The 15,806-nt window shown below is 36.4% G+C and overlaps 1 protein-coding gene across 1 annotated transcript in view; it reads right to left on the bottom strand.

Moving 5' to 3' along the window:
* Window positions 1-15,806, bottom strand: part of Raf (serine/threonine kinase raf oncogene) — a 439,038-nt gene that overhangs the window by 148,090 nt on the left and 275,142 nt on the right. Inside the window, exon 11 of the mRNA XM_090387771.1 lies at window positions 8,638-8,749. Coding sequence (XP_090243897.1) covers window positions 8,638-8,749 — 112 coding nt within the window. The remainder of the gene's footprint in view (window positions 1-8,637; window positions 8,750-15,806) is intronic.

Raw genomic sequence — 15,806 nt, forward strand, 5'->3', positions numbered from 1 at the left:
TTTCATGCTCACCCCTATTTGGTAATTTTCGTTCCTGTGATCACGACATACGGTTGAAAAGCGTTGTCAGCTTCAGGAAGTAAAATCGTTTTGCATTTTTTTCCCTGTTATATTTCTTTTAATTAATCTATTTAATTTTTAATTATGTTAGATTGATTTTTAATTCTGTTAATTTCATTTTTAATTATTTTTTACTGTTATGGAAGTTTTTCAATTTTTTTTGTTTTAATTACTGGAGAGCATATGGAAGTGTTCTATGTATTATATTGAGGTAAACTTCTCTTATTATTTTATAAATATTGATATCAAAGTAGAACGCATTGAACATTACAGCTCTGGTTCATGTTATCTACGGAATATTTCTATTTGAAGATCCAGGTAATTTGCTATAGTATCAGAACTATTATTTATTTCAGTACAAGTTCATCTGGATATAATCTGCTGTAATCCTGAATGAAATGTGGACAACTGAACACCCATAGATCAAGTATGAATCTGAACATAAGGTTATCTTGGAATGCTCTTTCTATTGAATATAGATAGAGGTTTGCAATTATGCAGGATGCTGGACTTCCCATAGGGGTGCCATTCACTTGCAAGTATAACAAAGTTCCGTCATATACATAATTATTAAAAATAAAAAATTTATTAAAGTATCCCAGTAGGTTGAATCAAAGTTTATGGCATTTTTATGTTTCAAATATAGATTTTGCAGAACATCTTTTAAATTGTTGAGATTGATACTAGTGAATAAACTGTTAAAGTCAAATGTTTGTATTTACTGAATATTGTTATTTTTTATTGTATTTATAATCGGTAAGTTGTTATTTATAATAATAGTTTTATTTACATTATTTAACATAGTTTTAAGTAACTTTTCTAATGTTTTACCTGGAATTTTAGCATAACTATCTCTATATGATGTTATGAATCTAAATACAAAAGGTGATTTATGAAATTTATACCTTTTGATTTAGCAATTTTTTGCTAAATCAAAAGGTTTGAAATAGGAATTTTTTTTTTGCCATTAGTTTTTGATTATTACATTAGGGGAAGATGCTATGTATTTGTACGTGTTACTAGACTGCAGTTCATTTTTAATGATTTCTATGTAATATGACTTACGTATAATTGCAAGGCGCTTTGTCAATCAGAGTAATTACAAAATGTTTACGTATTTCTCTGAGCTGCTTATTTATTAATTTTGTATTATTTAGATTATCCGATCTGAATTTCAAGTGGTTATATTTTTTAAATATGATATTTAGTATTGTGAACAGCCACATGTGGTATGCCTCAATAGGTATGCTATATTTGTATTCAGATTTTATGCAGTATTTTAATAAATCTTGATATAACAGTTTTTTAAAAGTTGATTTATTAACAGGTAGACCGGGTCGAAACTTAAAACCGAGTGATAAAATATCTCTAAACTCTGGATATGGGATTATATTTAAGTCGCCAGTTATAATGTGGTTACGATTAGGATCTACATATCTAAGAAAAGAAAGCTTGTGGCAAACACATATATCCTATCCAATGTTAATATTGTTTATTTTATTCTATTATTTTATTACATGCTTTTAGACCAAATGGTTTAGCATATCTAAATCTGATATTAATATGTAAGTTATTGATAGGTAGCAAGTAGTTACATAAGTTAATAGTTCTATGTATATCCAAATTATCCATCATTTTATTTTGAAAATATAAGACAAGTATAGAGTTTTCTGGTGGTTTGTTAATATTTAAAATATTAATTCTGAATTTAACAATGTCTAGTATAATGTGCATAAGATGACAAGATCCAAAGACATAATTATTAGCTTTCCTGCTTAGGGCTTTGAGTGCGTAAGTTTAACACTGAAGAGTGTATTATGTATTACACCAATGTTTATAGGATCGGTGTCACATATTTTAAATAAATCTATGAAATCCCCTAACCATTCTGGTTACTCTTAATTGTTTTAGATTTTGTTTATTTCTACAAAATTTTTAGGGTAATCCGAGGATGTAGGAGAAACTACTTCTTATTTGTACTACTATATTTTCGCCTTCATGGAGTTCAGGTATTATTATTCCTACTCTATTAGTTTTTATTCATCTTACTATCTGCATGTGTTTCTTGGCGTTAACTTAATTTTAACTAATTGGCTATTTATCACTTCCATCACATAGTGTCACCACATGCATATTAACTCTCACTAGAAGGATTTGCATTTCTTTCATGATGACTATTATTGTTACTTCATTGCGCCTTGGATACGGTAGATATGTCCCATGCTTTACACTTATTCTTATTTGAATTAATAAATTACATTCTCTTTCAGGTCAGTGATGTTCAATATGTGCTTGCATTAATACTTTATATTATCTTTCTTTTAATTCTAAATTTTTAACTAGCTTTTAATGGTATAGATTCAAATTACTTAATCTCTAAATTTATTATTATTTCATATAACTTAGCAGATATTGATCATTACAAAAACAGAGAACTCCTTGTTATTTTTTGCCTTCGGTCTGGGCGGTTGGCTCCAGACGAAATCACCTAGATTGTGTATGTGTGTGTGTGTGTGTGTGTTTCTTCTTCTTTCTGCTAACCTTACATTAGCCCTTGCATTTTCTATAAATCTATATTGGTACTGCCTTCTTGAATTGTCTTCAATATTAATTGGTATATACAACATTATATATATAACTCAAGTGAGAATAATGATAAAAAATAAATAAAAAAATAAATTTATTTTATTTTTTATTTTTATTTATTTTTTATCATTATTCTCACTTAAGTTATATCTCAAGCATCATGTAGAGGAAAATGCTTTTTTCTGTCTCTGATGTATGCTTTACCCCCTTTTTTATGTAAGATTCAGTTTTCAATTATTTCAAACATTATTCAAATATAAGTATATTATATGACAGTAGTGCGCTGATTTGCTAACGCTGCACCTGTGCTGCCATCCATAGTTCATGTTTTGCCTATATAATCTGGTTAAGATTACTTTTGTCAGTGGTGTGGCTTTGCATTTGAGTGCTTGGATCTGTTCTATTTGTAATTTTCGCTGCATCAGGACCACCGCTATTCAAGTCCTCTGCATTGGCGGTTCGATCTGGGAATCAGATGGTGGACTGATCTTTCGATCGATTCGTCTTTGCGGTGATTTGGCTAGCGATCGAAATGCAGCGATTCCCTGACCATTATTGGCCTTGTGGTCCTCTGCTGAGATGGGGCATAATGATCAGTCTATTTCTGTTTTTATTTTATTTTATTGTAGTTGTTCACATCTCTATTCATGATATTTCACATAAATTTGGACCTGGTGCCCGTCAGAGGGGTCGCCGTTAAATTTCATTTAATTGGCTATTCAAAATTTAATTGATTATATTTTATTATCTTTGTATTTAGACTTCTAAATTATCTTCAAGAGTTTCTGCTGCAATAATTTTATTCTCTTCCCTCCCTGTTGGTTTGATCGTTATGTATAATTTCACAATTTTCGCTCTTCTGTCTTGCCATGCTGCTGGCATTTTTATTTTTTTATTTATTTTGTATTTTTATTTATTTATTTTAAATTTATTTTTTATCATTATTCTCACTTAAGTTATATCTCAAGCGTCACGTAATTCAGTTTTCATTTATTTCAAACATTATTCAAATATATATATATATAGAGAGAGAGAGAGAGAGAGAGAGAGAGAGAGAAATCCATATTTTTGGATGTTACTTGCTGTATAATATGCTTTTAATCCATGCAAAAAGGTGACACTCCTATTTTCACTTATTCAGTGAACCTTGCAAATTCAAGCTACATATGCCAGTTATACAGTGCTTATGCAGCTGACGACCATAATTTATTATTTTTTCATATAACTTAGCAGATATTGATCATTACAGAAACAGAGAACTCCTTGTTGTTTTTTGCCTTCAGTCTGGGTGGTTGGCCCCAGACGAAGTCACCTGGATTGTGTGTATATCTATATATTTATTCTTTTATTTTTTTCTTCTTTCTGCTAACCTTACATTATCCCTTGTAGTAGCAGTAGTGGCACATGATGCAAGAAAGCAAGTGTAGGAGCTTATGCAGCATCAGCCAAAGAAAAAAAAAAAAAAAAAAATCACACCATTCCCTCCAAATGCCTGTCCAGTTCCTCCTTAAATTTATTTAACCTATCAACTTCCACAACGACAGATGGAAGTTTGTTCCAGCAATTAACCACCCGCTAGCTAAAGGCAAATTTCCGCACATCTATTCTACATCTGTCCTTTCTTAATTTGAACTTATGTTCCCGTAGGTTGGTAATCTGAACAAGTGGAAGGATCCCATCAGAATTCAGCGTGCTCAACCCATTCAAGGCCTTATAGACCTCAATCAGATCACCGCGCAGGTGCCTAGTCTCCAGCCACTGCAATCTGCAGAACTTAAGCCTCTCTTGGTAAGAGAATCCCTTCATTCCCCTCACCAATCGTGTTGCTCTTCTCTGTACACGCTCAAGCAAATCTACATCCTTCTTAAAATGAGGCCTCCAGACCTGTACGCAGTACTCAAGGCGTGGCCTGACCATTGCCTTATACAGAGGGACAATCACCTCCTTTTCCCTGCTAGCAAAATTCCTATATATCATTGACAAAACCCCATGACCCGCCCTAGCAGCCTGTCTGCACTGCTCAGAAAACTTCATATCTGACTGCACAATTACTCACAGGTCTTTTTCATTTTCTACCACCTTAAGTGTAGTACCACACAGTTGGTACGTTTCTCTGGGGTTACTTCTACCCATATGCAGTACTTTGCATTTGTCAAGGTTGAACTTCAGTTGCCACTTCTTAGCCCATCTGCCCAAATTATCTAGATCCTGTTGCAGTAGCACACTGCCATTACTGTCATTAACAACCCTACCAACCTTTGTGTCATCTGCAAACTTCGACATTAAGCCTGATATACCTTCATCAATATCATTGATAAATACACAAAACAACAGTGGACCCAACACCGAACCCTGTGGGACTCCACTAATAACATTAGTCCACGAAGAGCAGCACCCATTGATTACCACCCTCTGTCTTCTCCCACCTAACCATCCTTTTATCCATTGTAGCAACTTACCCTTAATACCATTCTGCTCCAATTTGTACAGTAGTCTTCCATGCGCAACAGTGTCAAAAGCTTTCCTGAAATCCAAGTATATGATATCAAAATTATTTTTTGCATCCAGTTCCTTTGTGACCACATCATAATAACCAATCAAATTTGTCAGACAAGACTTTCCCTTAACAAACCCATGCTGTGTTTGAATTATTGCTGCAGTCTTGTCTAGATGATCCTGCAATGCATCTTTAACCAGCGACTCCATTATTTTACCCGGAACAGAAGTTAAACTAACTGGTCTGTAATTACTCGTGTCACCCTTCGATCCACTTTTGTGAATTGGGGACACATTTGCACATCTCCAGTCCGTGGGAACCTCCCCTGAGTCCAAGGATGCTCTCATAATTATGGCTAAGGGTTTGCTTAGTTGCTTTGCCGCCTCCTTTAAAATAACTGGATAGATCCCATCCACCCCAGGTGCCTTTCTTATGTTTAACTTCAACAATTTCTCCTCCACTTTGCTCTCAGTTATTCCAAAATCATTAAGCACACTGCTACAATTTGATAACCTTCTTCCATTTTCAAATTGTAATAATTCCTCACGTGTGAATGTAGATGCAAAATACTCATTCAGTTTGTTTGCTATCTGAGCAGGATCATCAACAGTCGAACCATCGATGTCAAGTGGACCAATCATATTCATCCCCTTCCTTTTAGAGTTTATATAAGTAAAGAAATCCTTGCTGTTTTTCTTAGCATCTTTTGCCAAAGATTTCTCGTAATCCGCCTTCGCCTGCCGAACCTCCTTTGTGACCTGATTACAGACTAGCTTATATCTGCCACAGGCTTCTGCGTCACCTGATAATTTATATGCATCCCACGCATTTTTCTTCTCTGTCACGAGTCTCATTAGTTCATTTGATAACCATTTAGGCCTAAACCTTGAACGATATTTCTTAATCGGTATATAAAGTCTAGTAGCTTCCACGATTAATTCTTTGAATGCTTCCCACTTAGAATTTACTGTTTGTAACATCGTCAGTTGATCCCACTGTACAGAATTTAAAAACTGTCTGAGACCACTGTACTCCCCTTTACGGAAGCAAAAACCCTTTCCTTTACCCCTGACGGTAGTTACCTCTTTGAGTAAATCCCACTTCAGCACACTGTGATCACTGCCACCTAGTGGTTCCTTTATCTGCAAATTATTAATACACGAATGATCACTGCTGATAACCAGATCAAGAGTATTACTTTCTCTGGTTGCCTCTCGAACATGCTGCTGCAGAAAACAATCATCCAATAAATCCACAAAAGTCTGACTAGTGTGTGAGTGACCAACCCACAAGTTCCAGTCAATATCTGGGAAGTTAAAATCCCCCATTATAAGACATTCTGATTTACTGGCCCACTCTATTTCTCTGTACAATTGTTCATTGTACAATTGTGTTTTCTATAAATCTATCTTGGTACTGTCTTCTCGAATTGTCTTCAATATTAAGTGCTATATACAACATTTTATTTATATATATATATATATATATATATATATATATACAGTCCATTCTGGTTATTCGGGACACATGAGGACTAGTGCATTTTGGCCGGATTAAGCAGCTACCCCAATTATCCGAAGTTTCATGTAAATAGTTAAAAAAAACAATGTACCCCCCCTTTACAATTGGTTCACTGTACAATCAAATCATGTTATGACGGAATCACCATAGTAAAGTACTGTTCACTATACGATGTGCATAAGCGCCGGTCATTGTGATCACGTTTGTGAATTGAATTTTAATTCTATTAAACAGCGATTCTAATTAGCGAAAATAGGAGGAATATTATCCACAGACTATAAAAGCAAAGATATATTAAGCACAAATTTACCCTTTATTACCTTAGCAATTAAAAAATTAAATGATACATGAAAATCGGAAGAATATACGTGATAATCGGAATAATTAATAAGTACTGTAATATGTACATACGAACTAGTTGACATTTCTGTTCACTGACATTTGTGGGTGGGGGTTAAAATTTAAAACAGTAAAAAGATAAGCAATCAATAACAAAAAACATGGCACAGACAAATTGCAAGTAACACAAAACATGCAAGTGAGAACGGAGTAACAAGTTACAAAGCTTTAAAAATAGGAACGAAGAGAAAATCTGAAAATTAATTTTTTTATATGATTGAAGATTTCATGGAAGTGTAAACACATTTCACCATAATAACCCACAGAGTTATCGCAAATTCAGCAAGATCGAATCCTTTTTGATAGATTTCATTTATGATATATTTCACTAACAGAAAAGCCCAATAAACAGGTGACTGCTAATTGTTTTTATTGTTTTATGGTTGTGACCTCCAGAATTTCGACTGAACTACGTGGTACCATCGGAGACAATAGTAGGGTAATCTCCAGTGCTGCGGTCTCCTGCCCCAATTAAGCGAAGTAAACCATGGCTATTTTCTCGATTAGTTTCTGTTTTTTAAGATTTGCCCCAAATAAACGACTGCCCCGATTAATTGGTGGCCCAAATAACCGGAATCCACTGGTGTGTGTGTGTGTGTGTGTGTGTGTGTGTGTGTGTGTGTGTGTGTGTGTGTGTGTGTGTGTGTGTGTGTGTGTGTGTGTGTGTAGAGAGAGAGACCATATTTTTGGATGTTACTTGCTGTATAATATGCTTTTAATCCATGCAAAAAGGTGACATTCCTTTTTTCACTTATTCAATGAACCTTGCAAATTAAAGCTACATATGTTAGTTATACAGTGTTTATGCAGCTGACGACCAGTTTTTTTTAACAGTCATTTCTTCCAGCAATTACCATTGTTTTATCTATGATATACAGGAATTTTGCTAGTAGAGACTGTATAAAAATGTGAAGACTTCATTTCAAAAAGGATGTGGATTGGCTAGAAAAAGTGCAGAGAACAAACAACAAGGATGGTTACTTGACAAAGTATTCTATACAAAGATTTTAGACTTACATGGCACACCCTAGCTGTCAAGTATAGAAAGTATTGAGACCAGATATGTGTGCACGTGTGCGTGCGTGTGTGTGTGTGTGTGTGGATTTCATTAAGATATCTAAGATTTGGATTTGAATAAACCAAACAATGGAGATTTTTTTTAACGGGTGGAGCAAACTTGCACACACAAATTTCAATTAACAAAGGATAGTTATAGTCTCCGTGACAGCCTGGTTGACATGATACATCAGTACAATAGGAGAAGTCTGGGTCCAATTCACATCAAACACTGGAGGAATTTGCAAAGTCCTCATTCAAGCGTATAATTAGCCAATTTCAGGCAGCAGGTGTAGGGACCTCCCATGAGCCTTCACACACACACACCTATAAACATAATGCATTTATAGTTATGAGAGTATGCTTGAGAGCTGTTAATATCAATATTTGTTTATAAGTATAAAAAAGTATCTCAATAGCAACTTTCATCCACAATTTGTGTCATCTGCATTACTCCTTTACATTACCATGGGTGATTACAAGTCATACATATGCAGAATGTTAGATATCCTGCTTACCATGCCAATGTCCTTTATACACCGTCCCAAAGGAACCTGCTCCAATCCGATGTCCTGTTTGTATCTCTTCAACTGGAATTTCCCAATCTTCTATTGACTCTCGTGGTGGCCTCTATATGTAAATAAAAAGTGAAAGTGAAAAATAAATAACAATCATGTATGGGAAAGAAAATTTATCAGAATATAATTATATATATAGGTAGCCCTCACGAACTTCACTCTTTGAAGTCACGATCATTTTTTATGGTCTCAACCAAGCACAAGTTCAACAGCACAGAACCTAACCCAGGGATCTCCTAACAAAATACAGTGGACCTCCGCTTTAAATGATACGTGAACGGAAGAATATTTTCCAGTTAGCAAAATAAAAATAAATTTATGCTTACATATGTAGCTTAATTAATACATACTGTAATATGTACATACTAATTGATATTTCTGTTCACTGACTTTTTTTTTTTTTTTTTGGTTGTAAAATTTTAAACAGTAAATACGATAAGCAATCAATAACAAAGAACACAGCATGCACAAGTTGTAACAAACATGATATGGAGTAATGAGTTTTTGAAAATTTTTTTTTTTTTTTTTTATGATTGAATATTGGAAGGAGAAACACATTTCACCACAATAATGTGAAAACCCACAGAATTCCAGCTATTGGTATTATCGCAAGTGCATGATCAAGTTTACTACCTATTTATAATAACAGAAAAGACCAATAAACCAGAAACTGCAAATTGTTTTTATTGCTTTATGGTAGTGACCCCTAAAAATGTGCTTCAGAAAAATATCATGAAGGTGATAGACAGCAACTTGTGAGTCAATAGCAGGAATTCACAAAAAAGGAATGTAACCGTTGAAAATTACATCTAACATAATAGCAGGGTTTTCTCAGCACAAAAACTCAAAAATATTGTGTTATATCAGTACTGTGTTGAGCGAGGATTGGCACAATTTATCAATTGTGTTATTATTATTATTATTAGCCATATGGTGCAAGGAAGCCTGGAGCTTATGCTGCACCAGCCAAAAAAAATTTCCAAGTTACCCTGAGAGAGAGAGAGAGAGTCAGAAGTATTTGTGTGTATATATATATATATATATACACACAAATTCAATAAATATAGCATAAAATGGTACCTATCACGACAGATTAAAATTCAAAAACAAAATTGGCAGCGAATATCTGCAACATACAAAGGACCCTATCAGCCTCTATGTAAACCAAAGCTAATAATAATCATAATAATTCCATACTTAAAAAATACAAAATAACGAATTTTATCAGTTATTATTTGTTTTGTTATTTGGTTTTTAGGAGCATTAGCAACTAAGGCTTGGCGTCAAGGCGATACAGTCACGTATGTGCGTTGCTCTCAATAATCATGAATATTAATGTAGTTTTGCCTAAGTGTATATGGTGATTTTAGTGTTGTTATGCTCCTCAAGTGACTCTGAAGAGGAAGACAACTTTAAGGCGACCAAGGCTCCCGGGTATTTATTATTTGCAATTCTTTTTCATATTGCAGAATCTCATAAGCGGACACTAACAAGCTGTATTATCGCTGCCAGCTACAGATCAATGTCAGTTGCCCTAGTGATACACATCATTCACTAACCCCCGGAGATTCACGTCCCCCGCAAACAGATTAACTGCATTCCTAAGATCGGTGTCAAGCTTGCCGAACTAATTACCATCGTTTAAGCCTGTTAAACCTTCAAACAAGAGCATTTTTTTTTCCCCAACAGACATTCAAACATGACTGAATTTAATGAAATCTTTACCATAGCCGAATGTAAAATTATGCAAATTAAACATGGCTCTATGCATTATCTGTGTTACGTACTGCTCTACCTTTTGTGGGTCATGCCTCAAAATTGACCTAAAAAAAAGATGAATAAGCAACGGAGACGCAATTTTTCTTGTGTTTCATGCAAGGAAATACTGACAATGAGGGATTAAGGGTACCTTTCCAACATAATGAGATACCTGCACATCAACTGAAACTATATCATCTGCATAGGAAAAAAACACTATCCTACCATATCTTAGCAGAAGCACCACACCTGAAACTACCGATGAATAGGTACAAATGGCCGAGGACGAAAATCATTCCTCCACAGATGACGATGCTGTCTCCACTTCTCTGTTGTACCACAGGGCAATTGAATGCCACCCTGAAGAAGTTATGCATGATGTAGCTACCTTGGCCACAAAATATTGCCAAACGGCAACGACTTTGATGCACGGGGAAAACTGCCCATGGATGATTATGTGATTCTCATAAACAGTCAGCTGAATACTCTTATTAATGAGATTAAGCAAATTAAAGTACAAAACTCATGCCTACTTGAAGAAGTACAACTACTAAAGGCAGAAGTAATTAGAAATAAGTTCACCATTGTGAACCAGCTTTCTGTCATAGAACAAAACCATTGAAATGGCAAAGGAGCTACACCAAATGAATACATGGTACCAGCACATCGTGATAGTCATCAAAGTATGAAGAAACCCACTAAATCTCAAACCATCAGTAATAAAGAAAAACAATCTTTAACTAATAGGAAACACAGCGACCTGCCTACCCTCATCGATATGAGTCAATTACCTGTATCAGAGCACTCTTGTGAACCTATGTGCGATATCGATTATATATCTGAAGCAGCCGTTTCTCACAATGAAGCTCCTCAAAATGCTCCATGTCTATACTCAAGCATGAGTGGTGACACCAATAAAAAACCCACTTATGCACATATTGTCTCCCGGCAGTCATCCTTCAAACGATCATGACCTAATTCCCCTTTGGAAGTGTCATTAACGGCCAATGATCCAACTTCTCACCAAGATAGTTCTGTAAATAGATTGGTAGCACAGAGGGCCAGTCCCACTGAAGAATCATCACCAGCATACCCCAACAAAACCAACCCAGTTAACCAATCCAACATACTGGAGAAAATATACAATATAACATCTATCCAAAAAAAAATAGAAAATCTTCATATCGAGACTTGGACCATCCACAACCGATGCAAATATATCTAAATTCTTTGAGGAACAAATATCAAGGGATCAAGGTGGCTGTGAGACCTGTGAAAACAAGATATCCCTCCTATTCTTCATTCACAATTACTTATGACAAACAGGATGAACTAAAAGTGCTAGATACCAGCACCTGGCTGCCAGGAACTCTAGTAAAAATGTACAAAGAACGATCATCTTCCACATCCTACCGCATGAGATCGACAATAATACAGGGATAGCAACCAACATCAGCCTCATGCCAACCTGTCTCAATAACTCCCCTTAAATGCTTCTACCAAAATGTACGCAGTATCAACAATAAACTACACCTTCTACAAACCATCATGTTACTAGCTGAATATCAGTTCATCTGCCTGACTGAAACCTGGTTATCTCACGGAAGGCAACTGGATGTAATAGGTCAGCCTCTTGATTACCTCAGCCTCCATAATTCCAGGGATAGCAGATGCGGAAGTGTTGTGTTACTGTACTCATCCAGTTTCAAGTAGTACAGATTTCAGGTGACCAAATCAGATAAATCCGAAGCCCTATGTGCCACATTAAGAAAGGATGCCATACAACTCCAAATTTGTCTTGTATATCTACCCCCTGACCACACAGAAGATTCATGAAGTGAACTGTTAGCATGGATAGCAGCCAACCTAGCCCCCAATATCCCCACTTTCATTATAGGCGATTTCAATATGCCTACGCCTAGACATGATGAGGCCAATGAGGATCTCATATCAGTCATTGGCACATTTGGCTTATTTCACCAAACCACACCTCCTACCAGGGGAAACCAGATGCTGGATCTATTATTCCACAATCTCCTATACCTTGTTCTGACCACTGAACACCACAGCTTCCCCTCTGATCACTCTCCCATCACGTTTGAGTTCAATGTCACTGTAAACTCAAACGCTGGTGAAGCTCTCGGGAATGAGAAGATTACCAAAACAGTATTCTCTATCAAATACTTAAACCCAGAGATCATCCTTGCACGTCTCACAGAAATAAACTGGAAAGATCTACAGCAAGAATCAATAAACATTGCTATATCTAACCTGGTTAACCAGCTTCTTGAAATTGCCTCCCAAGGAGCTTCCAAACAATTAAAACTCTCCGATAGATCCAATACATGGTTCAATGCCGAAGTCCGAGAAGCATTCAAGAGGAAACAAAAAGCATTTAGAATATGGAAAAAGTACCATAACTCAGCTGACTACCAGATGTACAAGAAAGAGGGGGCAACCTTCCTCAAATGTAAACGAAATGCAATCCGGTAGCTGGTACTCAACAGAATAAAATGCTCCAAACGTATTACATCCAAATGCAACCAAGATTTCCATATCGATGAGAAGGTACTTCAGGAATGGGTATCTCTGACTTTCAACGAGATGCCATCAGACCCAAAAACCACAAACCTAAGTGATTTTGTCATACACTCCAGACAGCCCCTTTCAACTATAATGCTAATGAAACAACACCTTATAAAAACCATCAATAGACTTCCTAATAAATCTACAGTTGGTCCTGACGGCTTCCCTCCATTCATGGTTAAAGTGTGTAGTGCCTTCATTGTGAAGCCCCTTTTTGTAATCTTTAATCGCATATTGAATTCTGGATCAATCCCGACAATGTGGAATTGCTACAGGGTACAACCCATACCCTAAAGAAGAAACCCAAAGGAACCTAAGGACTTGAGACTGATCTCAGTATGCTGCTCTCTATTAAAAGTATTTGAGAAAACTATCTGATCAGCACTGATCGACCAATGCTTCTCTCACAGACCAAAACATCTGCATACTGTGATCCCCAAAAGATCTACATATACAAACCTACTGGATACCCTATTTAAAATTCAAACTGCTCTCAACGGTAAAACTCAGCTGGACGTCATCTCCTTGATATTTCATCTGCTTATGATAAGCTCTCAATTCCCGCTCTCGTCTACATTCTAGAAAATGTACACTGGCATTACTGGAAGCCTGCTAAAAACCATCAACCTCATCCTTACACCAAGACAACTCATCATCAGCTATAAATCCTTCCAAATGGGGTGCACTATAACGAGAGGAGTACCACAAGGAGGTGTCCTGTCCTGTCCTGTCCTGTCTACTGTTCGCCGCTGCCTTTGAACCTTTCCTCGCAAGGTACTCTGATTTCTCATCGTATGCAGACGACCTCAAATTATACATAACATCTAAAGAAGCTGAACAAACTCACCTGATAAATCAGCGAGTCTCCGTCCTGTTCGACAGCCTTGTAGCCTATCTACTGCAAACAGATCTGGAACTAAACGTATCAAAATCAGCTCAACTTACCTTCACACAAAAGAGAATCAAAAATGACATCACAGCCTATCACAACGGATTACAGATAAGGAAACTGAAGTCCCACACCGACCTTGGCACGACTTGGGATGAAGGCTTCACTTTTCAGACCCATTTCTCCACCATGAAATCGAGGATTTTCTCGGCGATGTGGGCAATTCGACAAGAGCTGACGGGGTTAATAAATGTAGATTCCTGGCAGTCAACTATTGGGTATTGCGATGGATGAACAGGGTCATGGGAAAAGAATTGCCCATCTCCAGGGCTGTTTTATATACCAACCTAAATATCACTCCCTGGAGAGTTCACATTGCATCCAGGAATATTCTTCTTTCTCAGATGCTTACCGGTGTGATTGACGCTCCCAGTCTTCGAGGACTTATCTCTACTCCACGTGCTGGACGCAGTAATGACAACCCCCTACCTACCGTTACATTCTATACTGTGTAACCTGTAATTTCTGAAGAATTTCTTCCCAAAAGACGCAGTCAACCTTTTCAATTCATTGGCAATAGACCCTGTGAAATATTACGAAAGCAAGCCGTACTGAGTGAAGAGCCTCTCTGAACCACACAGATTACTTCAACTATAATCACATTAATAATTGAATTTTGTAAACAGTACTGTAAATATAAGTACTTCTGCAAATATTGTAAATAATTGTAATCGTGCATTTTTGTACACCCTTCTTATATTCTAAATAATGTTGTTAACAGGAGGGACTGATTCTACAGAAATGGGTTACACTTAAATAGAAAGGGTGCAAGAATATTTGCTGATGCTATCGAGGCAGTGTTAGGTGGGTAGGAATACTGCTAGCTTGGGGGGATACAAGGACTAAAAGATTAACAGTAGCCACTGGCACAGGTGAAAGTGATTCTTGCACTGCTTCTATTGGAATGAGCAGAAGCCTGGAAAACAAGATGCAGAATATTTCAGAGACTGCTGGGAGTCATTGTGGTACAAGTAAACACATGGGTTGTGTTAGGGTAGCTAAGAAAAAGAACAGTTGCATGTATACTTGCGTGTGCACCAATGCTAAGAGTTTGGTAAATAAATTTGATGAATTTGAGGTATTGCTCAAAGCATCAAAGGCGGATATTGTTGGGATATCAGAGATATAAGGAATGCAGAACTGGAATTTGGGGAGCACAACGTCTACAGAAAGGATAGACAGGATAGGAAGGGGTTATGCTATTAGTTAAGAAACACACAAAACCAAGAAAACACATAATATCCCAGTCGACATCGCTGGACAGTGCAGTGAGTGTCGAGTCAGTTTGGTTGACATAAGCATTGGGAGATCAAAATTGAGAATAGGAGTGTGCTGTAGGCCTAATGACTCTGATGAGTATAATAAGAAACTGTACAGAGTGGGACAGTAAATCAGAGTCTTATAATGGGAGACTTTAATTTCCCAGATATTGATTGGAAATTGTGGGTTGTTCACTCACACACTAGCAAGGCTTTTGCGGATTTATTGGATGATTGTTTTTTACATCAGCATGTTCGGGAGGCAACTAGAGGGAGTAAATACCCTTGATTTGATTATCAGTAGCAATTCTTCATACATTAAGAATCTGCAGATAGAAGAACCACTAGGTGGCAGTGATCACAATGTGCTGAAGTGGGATTTATTCAAAGAGGTAACTACCATCAGAGGTAAAGGGAAGGGTTATTGCTTTCGTAAAGGAGACTACGATGGCCTTAGACAGTATTTAAATTCTATACAGTGGGATCAACTGATGATATTACCAACAGCAAATTCAAAATGGGAAGCATTCAAAGAACTTATCTTGGAAGCTACTAGG

This window comes from Mastigoproctus giganteus, chromosome 13 (genome assembly GCF_048544385.1).
Source record: "Mastigoproctus giganteus isolate SK-2022 chromosome 13, ASM4854438v1, whole genome shotgun sequence".
In the NCBI taxonomy this organism is placed as follows: domain Eukaryota; kingdom Metazoa; phylum Arthropoda; class Arachnida; order Uropygi; family Thelyphonidae; genus Mastigoproctus; species Mastigoproctus giganteus.